The following is a 13,460-nucleotide window of genomic DNA, read 5'->3' on the forward strand; positions in this document are numbered from 1 at the left end:
GACCAGAGGCGTAGGTGCTTACAATTTAAAGTGTTTTTACTCTTCTGGCAAAAAAGGGTGCACCTTTCTTGCCTGTTGTGGAAAATCGTAAGCGAACCGGCGTCAAATGCAAGCTGAAAACCACCAATTCAAAAGAAGGGGACGAACGAAACTGCTCCTCACCTTTTGAAGGTAAGGTACTCTCGAAGGGCTCGGAGAAAGTGTTCGTGGCGGCGCTCGAGGAAGACGAAGGTCGGCACCAGGCTCCCATCACTGAGGTTCAGGCTGAGCTCGTGCATGCCGTTGACTTGCCGGCATTGGTACGAGTTGAGCTCGCTCACTTCGAACTCAATCGGCGGGGGCACGGCGGCAGCACTGCCCTTCTCCGCCTTGATCTTCACAGACTCTGCGGACCAGAGGAGAGTTAGAGCAGAGTTGAGTGCGTTTGCAAACAGAAGAAGCTACGGTACACTCCGTTTCACATTATACAGTAAACTTCCAATAATTAGACCTCGACGGGACCTTGAAATTAGGTTGAATTATTTGAATGATCGAAATAAAAAAAGGACAGAAAAACAGCTAAAACTAAACTTCCTTTTATTGTCCATAGTACTCACGAATGGTCTGCTGCCGTTTTCGCTTAAAACGCGTCTCCGAAAGCATGCTCCGGAGAGCAACGTAACTAAATGTGATATCCCCAAATATTGCATACTAAAAAAAAAAACTGAGAAGATAAGTTTTACACAAAGAGAAATAAAAAAAAGGAAAAGATAACCCGCGCCTTTTGACGTGCAAGATGGACCGCACACGATGCTAAGCTTTGAGAGCGTGCGTCGAGAAAGCTTTACAAGCCAACTTTGGCGCCAAGCAACCAAACCGTCAGAGACGATAGAGAAAAGGAAAAGAGATTTTGCACTTTTTCGAGGGCAAGATTGACCACACAGGATGCTACAGAAAAACAGAAATGCGCTTTGAAAGCGCATTTCTCTGCGCCCGACCCCGTACTATGTTCTCTGCGCTACTCCACGCCAGATTGGTTGTGCTGTATCGTATTAATCGCTACAGTCCATCTCAACGGCGTACAGGAACAGGCACATATTTGCGCATGTTCAGCTTCGTAGCAAAGGGCCCGTGTTTCGCCGTATGTTGGTGGTTTTCCTGCTGCGGTGCCCTGCAATGTGAGCCCGCACGTATTCGCTCAGGACGAATTATCCGATGCGGAGTCTTCCCAAGTTTCAACTGTCAAGCTTTTCCTGACATAGAAATGTATGGGCGCTCGCCGAGACTTTTGAACACGATCGAATTAAACGAAAAGTCTAATTAACCGAGGTCGATCTAACGAAAGTTTACTGTACCAATAAATCCCGTACAAATGCCCTCACGCTAGACATTACCCATCCTGTTTTTCTGACTGAATATCCACAACATAAAAATTCCTAAACATCACCTGCGCCACCTATTTCCGTCAGATATGCAATGTCCGACTGGAATCACATTAACCGCGCAATCTGCATTACCAGTACGAGCGAGTTGGTAGCGGGCTTCTGAGTGTTTATCGCTACGTGAAATGCGAATATGCCATGTCCGCAATCCGTGGTATCCGCTCCCAAGACAGAAGAGTTAGTGGCGAAATTCCAAGCTTTCCGACCGCGACCTGCGCAAGCAATATTGGTTCTCACGATACGTGAGCTCGTAGCGGCTTCCCGCGCATTTATCGCGCCTTGAAGCGCGAATCTGCCGAGTCCGCAATCTGCAGCACCCAGTCCCGTGACGCAGCAGTTTACGGCGAATTCCAGCGCGTTTACCGCACCGTGGAATGCGAAACTGCTGCATCCCTGATCTGAGGTACCGGTTCCCGTAGTTTGTAGCCCACGCCCTGGTGTCCACTGACGATTTCTGACGAAATTTTGCCATCGCATTCCCCAAAGATTGCTTGCCCCATATTTTTGGTCGTTTATTTGTTCATTTGGGGTGGGCGTTCTTACGGGACATTACGGCAAGTCCGGCCACAACCCGTGCTACGATCCAACGAAGAAAACAAAGCAGGGCCAAAAGTGCATCATCGCAGCGCAGAATTTATCTAAAAAAAAAAAATATTTACTGCATGCCGGCAGCCTTCTTCAAGGGATGTTGAACCGAAATCTGGATTCCACAAAACACGCAGAAAAAGCGTGCAACGAGATGCTACAAACACCAAAACATCACTCATACAGCAATATCTCAAACGGATGACCATATTTAAAAAAAAAAAAGGCGCATTTGACAGAAATGTTTACATCATGTTTCTCCGAGAAAGAGGGGGAACGGCCTCGCGTCTTCTCCGCCTCGCCGCCTCGAGGGGGACAAAGCGAAGAGAGGAGGAAACGAGATATATTCACGTCACGCGCCTCGTCAGCCTGGTTCAATCTTGACCTCGTTTTTTAAAGATACGGCCGTCCATTCGAGATATCACCTTACGAGTAGTGTTGTAGGGATTGTAGCGTCCCACCTACATCTCCTGCATTGTTTTTTTCTGAAATCCAAATTTCGGTTCACCGTCCCTTTAAGTCGGCAGGAAGCGAATTTTTACCTTTTTCTTTTGCTTAGGGCAGTTTTGCGTTCGTTTAAAGGGGCACTGACACACCAAAGGTTGTGTACTTTTTTTTTTTGTTTTGTTTAAAACGATGCAAGTTGAAATTGTGGACACAAAAAAAAAAAAATTGCGAACAAAAATTTTATTGCGCGCGCGCACGTGCCTTTTTATTTTTGTTGCTTTTCTCTCTCACTTCTTGCCTCCTCGCTTCTTTTGATTGGTGACGTCAAAAATCATGAAATTTAGAATCTTTGTAGGCGACATTTCTATAACATTTAACAATGGCAATCGTAAAACATGCTTAACGCAATTGCAAACGCACTATGGCCCCTCTTCATGAAATACCAAAAATCGGATTTTGGTGTGATGTCGCTTCCTGGATTTGTATCCTCCCTCGGAAAACTTGGCGGCACTCGAGCAGAGATGATCGGTGAGTCGGGGAACCGGACGAAGAAACCGTTTTTTTCCCAGTCCACCACCACTTCAGGTCGCGGTGGCAATGGCGCTTTGCTTTGTAGCGTGGAGTGGAGGTCCGAGAGAAAGTCGACTTGCAGAAGACCACAAAATTCGACGTCACTGCACTGGCGCGGATCGTGCGGGAACTTCAATTTCGACATTTGGAAATTGTTTTTTTACTTCTCAAATACCGAATTCCCAAGTTACGAATTTCGAGGGTAATGCCCCGGCATCGTTTTCAATCGTTTCGGATAATAAAATTTAAAAAAATGATTGTGATGTGTCAGTGCCTCTTTAAAAGGTAACTCTGGTATTTACTTTAAGGTTGCGACTGTTTTGAGAGCAGGAGGTGCTCCTGAATTATGAGGTACAATTTATTTTTCAATCAATGCCTTGTGTAGTTTTGTAGTAGATACCTTATCTAAAAGTTTTGTTTCGGAGGTCTACGGCGAAACTGAAACTCCTGGCTCGAGAAGATGGCAACCCTGGTGATAACCTGCTCACAAAGTTATGGGGAGAAAATTGGCTTACAAGGGCGGGAGGAATCGTACGTTTGTCTTTTTAAACTTGGGCTAGGTGACGCAAGCTACCGCCTTTACGAAGGGTATAGCCACTAACATCCATCCATTCAGCCATCGTGCGACGCAAAGTTTGTACTGCCGTACTCGAAAACAAACGACTGACCAAGGATCTAGTCACAAGAGCAGTTCCAAACAGTCAGGTAAGATGCTATGGCTGTTTTACTGCTTTGCAGATTACATCTGTAGCAAATATTAATAAACACTGCCAGCTGAAAATCGAGTTTGCTGCAACAAATAGGTCGTATTCACTGGGTGCAATAATTGACGGCGGCATCTGTAACACAGGCTCAGGATGAGCCCCCCCCTTATCATCCAAGAAAACAAATCGCGGTGGCTTTGCTCAGCTATGCCAGGATATACGTAGCATGAGCTTATGCGCACAAAATGAGAGGCTCTACCAAGCGGCTCCGGTGCAGCGTCAGACTTGGCTGCTGCGCAACGGAGGCGCACAGCTGGGCACGCGGTGGCGCCAGTGCGTCTGTTGCGGCTATGACGTCACTCCTCTGGAATGCGCAGACCGGCAAGGCGGGCGCGACGGCGGCTCCGGCGCGTCAGCTGTGCGCCGGCGGCTCCGGTGTGCTGTGTGACGTCACTGCTCCTCACCCGCGTCCAGGTTGCACGGCGGGTTGTTTTCACAACCCTCAGCACAGCAAGCAGTGCTCGGCATTCCACAATGATGCCAGTACCTTGGGCTCCTTGAACTTCGGCACCACAGCACGCTTGAGGGAGCAGGGAGTCGATAATCTTTGTGTGCAATCGCCGAGGATCACATACAATGGACGGTTACTAAGACATGATGTATCAAGGAAAAATCGTCCACTAGGACGGCTGAAAATGAACCAGAAAAGCATGGCGAAAGAAGTGGCAGTACGAACAGGTAAACTCCTTGAGCAGGAACATGATGCCGAGGCACAAGGCTGCTTGACAGACAGCCAACCCACTGAATGCCCGCTGAGAAGCTGGTTGGTGGTAGCATTTTTAATATTGGTTTTAGAGTGGATCGCGGTTTTCCATTATTGCAATATTTTGGCGTTGCTCGTATTTGTCTCTGTGAATCAATATCAGTCATTTTGGCTCGACTTTTGACTGGAGTTACCTTTAACATAGCCGAACAACTCACCCTCATTGGAAGTGCCACTTACTCTAGATTTAGCCTGTAGAAGCCTCCCAAGTGTAAGGGTATCAGTGGCTAGGTGAAGTCCACACATCCCAAAAGAAAAAAATGCAGAAAAACTGATATGAGCAATCTTATCGATTGGGACCCGAAACAGATCTGATGGTTGGTCCTGCCCGGTGACATGATATTGTGCTACACTCAGCAGCACCCTTCTGACGGTATCTTCCACATGAGATCATATTGCTACTTTGGTGCTCTTCTTTATTATCATTTCCTTTAGTTCTTGACAGTTTAGATGTCAAGGAATGCCTGCGACCAAAGTTAGTTTGCGCAAAAATGATGCAAGCTTATAGCTTTTGCCAGGGGAACTACAAAGTCTCAAGGAGGAAGGTGCTACCTATGCTAGAGGTGATGTTAGTGTGCCTGATACTGATAAAACTTAGAGAAACCCAAGGTTGAAGCATGGAATGCATTTCTTTCATTTTTACTTTTTGGCAGGAAATGTATGAGGATATGTACCCTCTGATGTGTTCAAAGTGTAAAGACTTCATCCAGGGGTGTCCTGGATTGAGAAACAAGTTAAGGTGTTCATAATCTGTAATAAACTCACTCCTTCATGATGAAAACTAAAAATTTTAGAACACAAATTTGTGAAAATGTTTTGTCCTATTGTTTTTCTATAGAATTGCATTTTCTGCGCTTAAATTTTCCCTTAGGATACATGGTTATCTATGTACACATTATGTACAATGACATATAGGTAGAGATTGGATGTGATCCGTGAGACCAGCAAACACGTCGCTTAGCACAATCACTTCCAATACCTCCTATTGGGGAGGAGGACAGACCGTGACGCCCCAAGCGGTTAACTTATCAACTACACGGATGGGGACAACAAATACAATGACTCGGCGCTCGGCCGACATAACCGAACGCGGCGTCAGCGTTCGGCTGGAGTTCGTGTTCTCCGGCGAGGGGGAGGAGGGGCTTCTTTGTTTCAACAACGGCCTGCACGAACGATGCAGCATGCACGATCCCAGCTCAGCACAAAAGCCGAAGTGGGTCAAGCTCGCATTCTCTGAGGATAGATCCGGCACTCAACGTCGCTTCGTCGATTGTTAGTATTTTTTACATTAAACTGTGCCCAGCGCTCTATTGTAGAAGATGACATGGCCATGCCCATAAGGCCTGTTGGCATGTGCACAGGCCTTGTGTTGAGTAAACACCGAGCGTGGGGAAAACAAACGGGTCAGAGCGCCCCCTATAGTTCGATCTCCTGCCCAATACAAGACGTCGACTTTGTTACCACCAGCCGCCATCCCTCAGCAATGTGCTAGTATAGTCCGCAATTGAGGCAAGGCACGCATCGCGCTGACGCCGAGTAACTCGTCATGGCTACTGCCTTTCCCAGTCGGTCCGTAAATCAATTCGATGTCGTGGCCGGTACATGGCGGTGTTTATTAATGCACAATTGCATTCTCACAGAAGCTATCTTTGATTTGGCCTCGAAAGAAAGTGAACGACCAACTGCCGAACACTTCCACCACAAACTATGCCAACCACACACACAAAAAAAAAATGGAAAAAGAAAGAAGCAGAAGGGACACTTCAAGATGTTTTTGCTAACTTCACAAGCTTCTAAAAAAAAATAAAAATGGGAGAAAAAGAGGATGTGGCGACACCAGCACGGGGCCACGTGCCGGCAAGGCCAGGACCGGAATTGGCGTCCACCACGTTCCTGATAAAATTCAATTCTGCGCACGACAGTTTAGTCAAACGTTTCTGCCTCATTCTTCGCGTACGTTCGACTCTGGCGGTTGTTGCAGTTTACGAAAGGCGAAGTTGTTCCCTCACGCAGAGATTTTGCGCTGCCTTTGCGGGACGGGTGGTAGGTGACCGTGCTGTCGGCAGACAGGTCCTCCCAGAGGTCGTCCGGGTCGTCCGGGCACTGGGGCTTGGCGGGGGAGGGAGGGTAAGGCACCCACGACACCACGAACCCATGGGGCTGCGGAGAAAGCGTCCATGCCCGATTCAGAAGCACGTTCGCCTCACTCTCTCGACTGACAGACGCGGCAGGAATGACACACTTTTTACAAGCGTCGCATTTGTAGCGTAAGCTCCACACTAGGGCAGTAATTCAATTACAGTAAATGAATGGCTGTAATTACTTTTCCGGCTAATTTGTACTTGTAACTACCATAAAATACCGGGGGAGCATCCACTGCCCCTTTCACTAAATGGCAAAATTTCGCGACCGCAAAACATTCTAAAAACTTGCTTTTCGAAAAAAATTTGTGAAATACCGGGCCCAAAAAAACGAAGTCACTTACAGTAACTGCTTTATAGACTGAGTGAATGTAGAGCCCGTATTACAATTACGACAACTCGTTAATCATTTTGCTCTCGCTGGAGCTTTGCCCTGTAGGTCACTGTAACTGACAGGCAAAATACACTGAGCGTGCATCATCACTGTAACTTACAGGCAAAAATACACTGAGCGTCCATCATTGCGCTTCGGTCAACTCTTGGAGCTCGGAAAGCACCGAGACTGCGGCAGATCACCGACCGCAGATGCACGGCTGAGTAACCGTCCAGGCCACAGCAGAGAGGCACATAAAACAAGTGCCCTCCATTATCGGGATGGACAAGCACAAAAATAATGCGGTTGCTATATGCACACTGAACTCGTGGCTCCTGTCGTTCATTTCAGGAAGAATCACAATTTTAAGCTTCCATTAATTGTGGTCAAATATGAATTGGATTTACTTCACATCGACGTGATAAAAAAACAAAAAAGTAATGCTACCAATCTTGGTGATGATGCGAAGTAAAAAAACTGACTGTACTAGGTGCCAATGGTTTTTTTGTCTCACATTGTCAAGATTAGCATACTTTCCACGGTGCTGCAGTGTCACACAATTGTGGAGCACGGCGGAAACAACACCAGCCTCGACCACGTGGCACAAATACATTGACGCCACGTGTCATACTAAAACTCCACTTCTCGTATCGTGCTATCGGTGAAACGGGGGTACAAAAAGGGGACAAATGTAAAATGTGCATAAGGAATCCTCGACAATCGGACAGGAAATGAGTAAATGCGTCTCAGAGCAGAAAAATACTGTCGCATCAACACTTAGAAGTTGGGTAGTTGTGAAAGCAAAGTAAATGTGAAGTAATTGCTTTGCAAAGTAATTGCAAAAATTATTGCTCAAGTTATGACGTGGCGAATTTCGGTAGTTACGAAGGTATTGAAATTTGCCACGTCAAAACCAGAAGTGTTTCTTTTTTAGTCCAGCTATTCTTTTGGTTTACATTAACAATGGGCTGCGAATCTCCCAACGGAAATGTGCCATGTAAAAAAAAGAAAAGTGAAAAAGTTTGTTAGCAAAGGTTAAGCCACTAATTGTTTGTACTAGTGAAGCCGACGTCCGTTGCAGTCGATAATGGTATTCTGCAGAAATACTTTCTTTATTTCTAGTGTCTATGTATGAATCTTTTCTGTCTCAGAAAAACTGCCCAGTATAGACCTTTCTAGCGGCAGTCTCGAACGAAGCGATTTACAGCGCGCGTCCCTGGTTTTGAGAGGGTACATCAGTGTTGCCCGACTGCGCTGGGCTGTGGGTTTTCTAGTCAGTGGGCTGTGGCAGCCTGCTTGGGCGCACTTCCGAACGCTGGTGGAGGCTACATTGCTGCGTTCTATTTTTTTATTGTGCGTTCTATGGCGAATAAAATTTCTCGGGATTTTAAGAATACACTGTACTATTTTTGGGAACAAAACAAAGAAATGAAAGCTGTTTTGGTGAGTCTATGCGTGACAGAACAAATGCAACTGGAATGTTTGTTCCATTTTATGCTGATCTTTTTACGGCATCATACACTCTGCCGTGTCAATCTACAAAGGTCTTAATTGTTGAAAAAATTTGACCACACAGGATATGTAGACTGCATGGATATTCCCCGCCCACAACATGAAATTCAACAAGTCTCATCAATCGAACGACACATATTGTACGTACGCCACGGTGCCGCGTTATCCGAACAGGGTTTGAGAAATGTCTCAAATAACACAGCATATCCAATATACAGTGTCGACGATAGTCACTTCAAGACGATCGGACGGAACCAGGCGTGTTTTGGGGCACATGTAGAAGAGAGCTGGTTTTTTGCACAATTTCAAAAACAAATAATCGAACGTGTCTATTCCGTCCCCACACCTCGGACCCGACCCTATCAGCTATTTTTCTCGAAGACCCGGAACATAGCCGGGAAGGCTACGTTCCGGGTTATCTCAACAGGAATAATCCTCCAAGAGGATTATTCCTCTTGGAGGATTATTTCAGGAACATGGCCGGGAAGGCTACGTTCCGAGATTATCTCAACGGAAATAAACCTCCAAGAGCGTCGAACTGCCCACATTGCGGGCTGCTCGACGGTCGCTCGTTTCCTGCGAAGGCCGAGCAGGCTGCGAGCCCTGGTATTCCCTGGTTCTCGCAGTGGAAGATAACACACAAAGGGTAAGCATCCTAAACAGTCAAATAAAGTAAAAACTCCCAAGAAAAGCCGGCAAACTCCGAATGCACAATGCAGTTGGGGAGTCGCGCTCACCGGGTTTCCACAGCTCAGGCAGGTGGCAGAAATTTCTGGCTGATAGGGGTCGCTCGATTCGCAAAATGGCGGCGGCCAGAGAGCTAGCCTGCTTTATTACTTTAGCTTTGATACTGCTAGGGCAACATATCCCATCGTGTCCGCTGGGGGAATGAAAACAAGGTACACTTGAAGAGTATTGCCAGACTTCCCCAGAAATATTTTACATTTCTGTGAAGAAGTAATTTACAGTGAAAGAGTTACTAATTTTAATTTTTGCGAATTCTGCAACTCGAAAAACGTTGCGAAAATTTGGTCTCACAAGTATATCGCCCCATGTGAAAATAAAGTTGTTTACAGCATAGTAGTTTGTTCCATATTTCATACAATATAAAAGAAAACAAACTTCTAATGATTTAGCTTGTCCACGTAAAATAATACACAGGATAAATCCTGCACCTGCCGCCTGCCAAATGGTGTCAACTCGTTTTCGATATCCGCGCGTGTTGCGTGTAACAGTCGAACTTCAGGCAAACTCTGCGTAGTTTGAAAAGTCGAACGTGGTTGATCTCGGACCCCGGCAGGTTTGGGACATCCCTAGTATCGACACGACACATATGACGACCCCTCAAGCAACTGAAGAATTTTAACCTGTAAAACTCAAAACTCTGACAAGAAAAAAAACAAAAATTGTTTCTGAAGAAAAAGATGCAAGAGCTCTTGAACTCCAGGAGTCTGAGACATTCTCCTCTGTGTCCTTTCCAACTCAAAAGTACCTTGTTCTTTTTTTGTTTCTTAGCTCAGTTTCGGGTTTAACACCCGATGATAAGGGCTCGGTATTTTGGGGTTTTTCTGTCTTCCAACTTGAAGCTTTTTTTTTTTTTTTTTTTTTTTTTCGTTTTGGGGGGGTATTTTTTTTATATAGTCAGTATTTTTTTATGTCGGACAAAAATTTGGTGTTTATTGGGGATTATGTAGAAGAAAACGGGACATGCCTGTAGGGTCTTCTAAGCTCTAGGAAACATTCACATGTGCTGAGTACTGGAAACGAGCCAGTAGCTTGTGTATTTAGCGAAGTATAAGTAAGTTTCCCACGTAGCTTGATGGGCTTTTCTTATTCAAGGGCAGCCCCCATTTCTAATTTTTTGCAATTCAACCCCCCCCCCCCTCCTCCACCTTGATTTCAATAAAACTTGCTTCGGGGTTCGTTTTCAGGGTTCATCAATACTCACCAGAAACAGGGAACCCCAATGATGATCAATTACCAACTGCCTTTCTAGATATTGAGTCACTTTCTAAAGTTATCCCTAAAAACTTGGGGTGCAATAAAATTCACACTGCTCCAGGATTGGCCATCTGCAGGGATGGGCGGTATTTCAAATACAAGTATTTGAAATATGCATTTCAGATACTTTCGTGTATTTTGCATTTGTATTTAATTACAAATTGGATAATGCATTTGACATGTGCATTTAAATACTAAAACGTGGGTATTTCAAATACAATTGTAATGAAATACAATTTTGTGGGCGAAAATACATCCCTCAAATTTATTGTCACTGTGTAGAGCAGGAAGAAAACTATGTTCTGCACCGAATGCAGTGGCTCTCAATCAAGCACAAACGTTTAGTGACTTTGTGATTACGGTGCTAGTCCAGGGCAAGAATAGTGACGAAATCAACGTTCACAGGCAGACTGGCTAAATAAGTGCCTGTGACAACTTGCGATGCTTTCCAGCCTGATTTCCATCCATATTTTTGCCTGGAACATTCTAAATGCACGGGTCGTCCAGATTTTCGTAACTGGTGCGAGTTGCCACAATAAAAAATTCTCTAGCTAGTGCTGCGCGTCTTGGTCGTCTCGGTTCTTTGTTAGTCTATACCAAAATGTAATCGACAAAAAAAAAAAAAAAACTGCTTGAAGCTTTGTACTTTTTTCACCTATTACGTCCAAGCTGATTACATTTTTTGTGTGATTATATTTCTATTACGTTACTAGAGCCTTGCACACTAACTCCCGAGTGTGCGATGCAAAATTAAAATGAGATACCCAGAAACCCGTTGCAGGTGCCCTGAAGTCGCTGACGCAAATTTTGAGGAATGTATTTGGAAAAGCATTTGGAGGAGACCAAATACATCTGGTTGTATTTGTATCTTGTAATTAAATGCTTTTTTGGAAATGTAATTAGATTTGTAATTAAATACATTTTTGACGAAGTATTTTGTATTTGTATTTTGATACATATTTGCATGTATTTTGCCCATCCCTGGCCATCTGTATAGTTGTTAAAATGTGATGAAAACATCCGCGGGAAGGGCAGAGAATCACCTCTCTCGAGATTTCCAGTTTCCCGCTGACAGCTTCCTCTCCACGGGGACCCGGGAAACGAACCGAGACGGAGTCTTGCGTGTACAACACCTGAAAGCAAACAGGGCAGGGTCAAAAGACTGGACTGAGAAATGTTTTCTTTACGATTTTCCATCACTTGCACAGTTTCCACCAATATAAAAGACCCGCTCGAAGCGTGTGGCTGAGACCACGGCTGGTGCGGAGACCGCTCGCACCTTTAGGCCATTCCACGTTGATCCGAAGGAAGAGAGGGCAAAAGAGTCAAATTGGACGTTTAGAGATTTATACAGCGTAAGGTCATTCTGCCAGGATGAGGCGATACTATATTTTTGCCAGTGCAGTACGACTGCTAACCTGGGGTCTTTAACGTGCTCACGCAGTAGGGATACACGACCGCACACCTGTACGATGCTCATCCAGATCAAAACAGGCAAAGGTGGGGCTTGAACCCAGGATCCCCGGGTTCTGCAGCGCGAGCTTTCGCTCCACATGCTCCGAGCTGGGTGTGCGCTTTAGCCCACTCGGCCACCAATCCCCCGGGAAGGGAGGGCAGTTCATTGTAACGTGCGGATTCAGTTTGGCCTTCTCACTGAGTTGCGCTCCCGTGAGAGTGATACGAAACTGTCGATAGTGCATACAGTGCACCCTGACCAGCCGCCGTCTCGGCCACGCGCTCCGAGTGGGTTTTTCTTAATGGTGGAAACTGCACAATGTCGGATCCCACCGTACACCAAATTCTCACAACTCAAAACAACTAAGATGAAATCACAAGCACCAACTTAAGCTCCCGAAATGTAATGCTGACGCAAACATGTATTCACCTTTTTCTTCCAAACAATCAGTGATCGAAATAACCTTCTCCAGGATATTGAGTATAGCCTGCTAGATGCGTTTTTTTTCTTGTTCCAGTCACAAATGTGATAATGAATGCTCAAGTGTTCCGATTTATTTTTTGCGTTAGAGGAGTGTAGAATGTATCAATCAGCTTTTTTTTATTATTATTTTCTTATTATACATTAATGGTAGACCTGTTGGGTGGTATAGTTTCGATCATTTTTTACATTCTATTGAATATTTTTGTGAACTTTTATATTTCGTGTGATCGAGCTATCAAGCCCCCTTCTGTCAGGGGTGACCAATATTTGTGAATAAATAGAAAGAAAATTGAAATCTGCACTGCAACACGAATGAACAGAGTGAACTTGTTGAGCGGTAACAATGTCTGCACTCCGAGCTGAATGGCCGCAGCAGCAGCCGCCAAATACTGGACAAGCCACCCAATAAAAATTGAAGATAACTGCTCAAGTTCGAGGTGCACGCGGAAACCACTTCAGAAGCACACAAATCGCATTTTAATTGACTGACCGCCAAAGTGGTCTGCAAGCGTGCCAAACGCTCCTTCATGCCCTAATCCTGCTAGAGCCACTAACAAAAACAACCAATGCCAACAAGCCTTTGTCACGTGCCAAAGGTATGTGGGTACCCTTAGCAGGACTTCACTCGCTCAATGCTCGTGAAGTAAGCACAAGTGATTGCAGGACTGCCAAAGGTAGCTTCGCATGTATGCTGCGCATGCCTAAGGCTTGTCGGTGTCAATTATTTTCGTTTGTTGCTCCAGTGGGACTCAGGCACCAGTGATTTCCGATGCATAGTGGAGTCCGACTTCGCTGGTCTGGCTGCACTATGCACTACGCGTAAAACATGCTTAGCATCTAGGTCTGTGAATCAAACATAGCAGACAAAACTGCAGCCTGGGCAAATTGGTCGAGCATGTTATCAACTTCACAGTGCACAAATAGCACACGCACTAGTATTCTAA

The 13,460-nt window shown here is 45.4% G+C and overlaps 1 protein-coding gene across 1 annotated transcript in view; it reads right to left on the reverse strand.

The window, feature by feature from the left end:
• Positions 1–13,460, reverse strand: part of LOC8026942 (TBC1 domain family member 17) — a 76,951-nt gene that overhangs the window by 55,519 nt on the left and 7,972 nt on the right. Inside the window, exons 2-4 of the mRNA XM_002406729.4 lie at positions 11,621–11,710; positions 6,560–6,710; positions 163–385 (exon numbers count right to left, since the gene is read on the reverse strand). Coding sequence (XP_002406773.4) covers positions 163–385; positions 6,560–6,710; positions 11,621–11,710 — 464 coding nt within the window. The remainder of the gene's footprint in view (positions 1–162; positions 386–6,559; positions 6,711–11,620; positions 11,711–13,460) is intronic.

The sequence above is a fragment of the Ixodes scapularis genome, unplaced genomic scaffold, assembly GCF_016920785.2.
Source record: "Ixodes scapularis isolate PalLabHiFi unplaced genomic scaffold, ASM1692078v2 PGA_scaffold4__175_contigs__length_147842914, whole genome shotgun sequence".
Lineage (NCBI taxonomy): Eukaryota > Metazoa > Arthropoda > Arachnida > Ixodida > Ixodidae > Ixodes > Ixodes scapularis.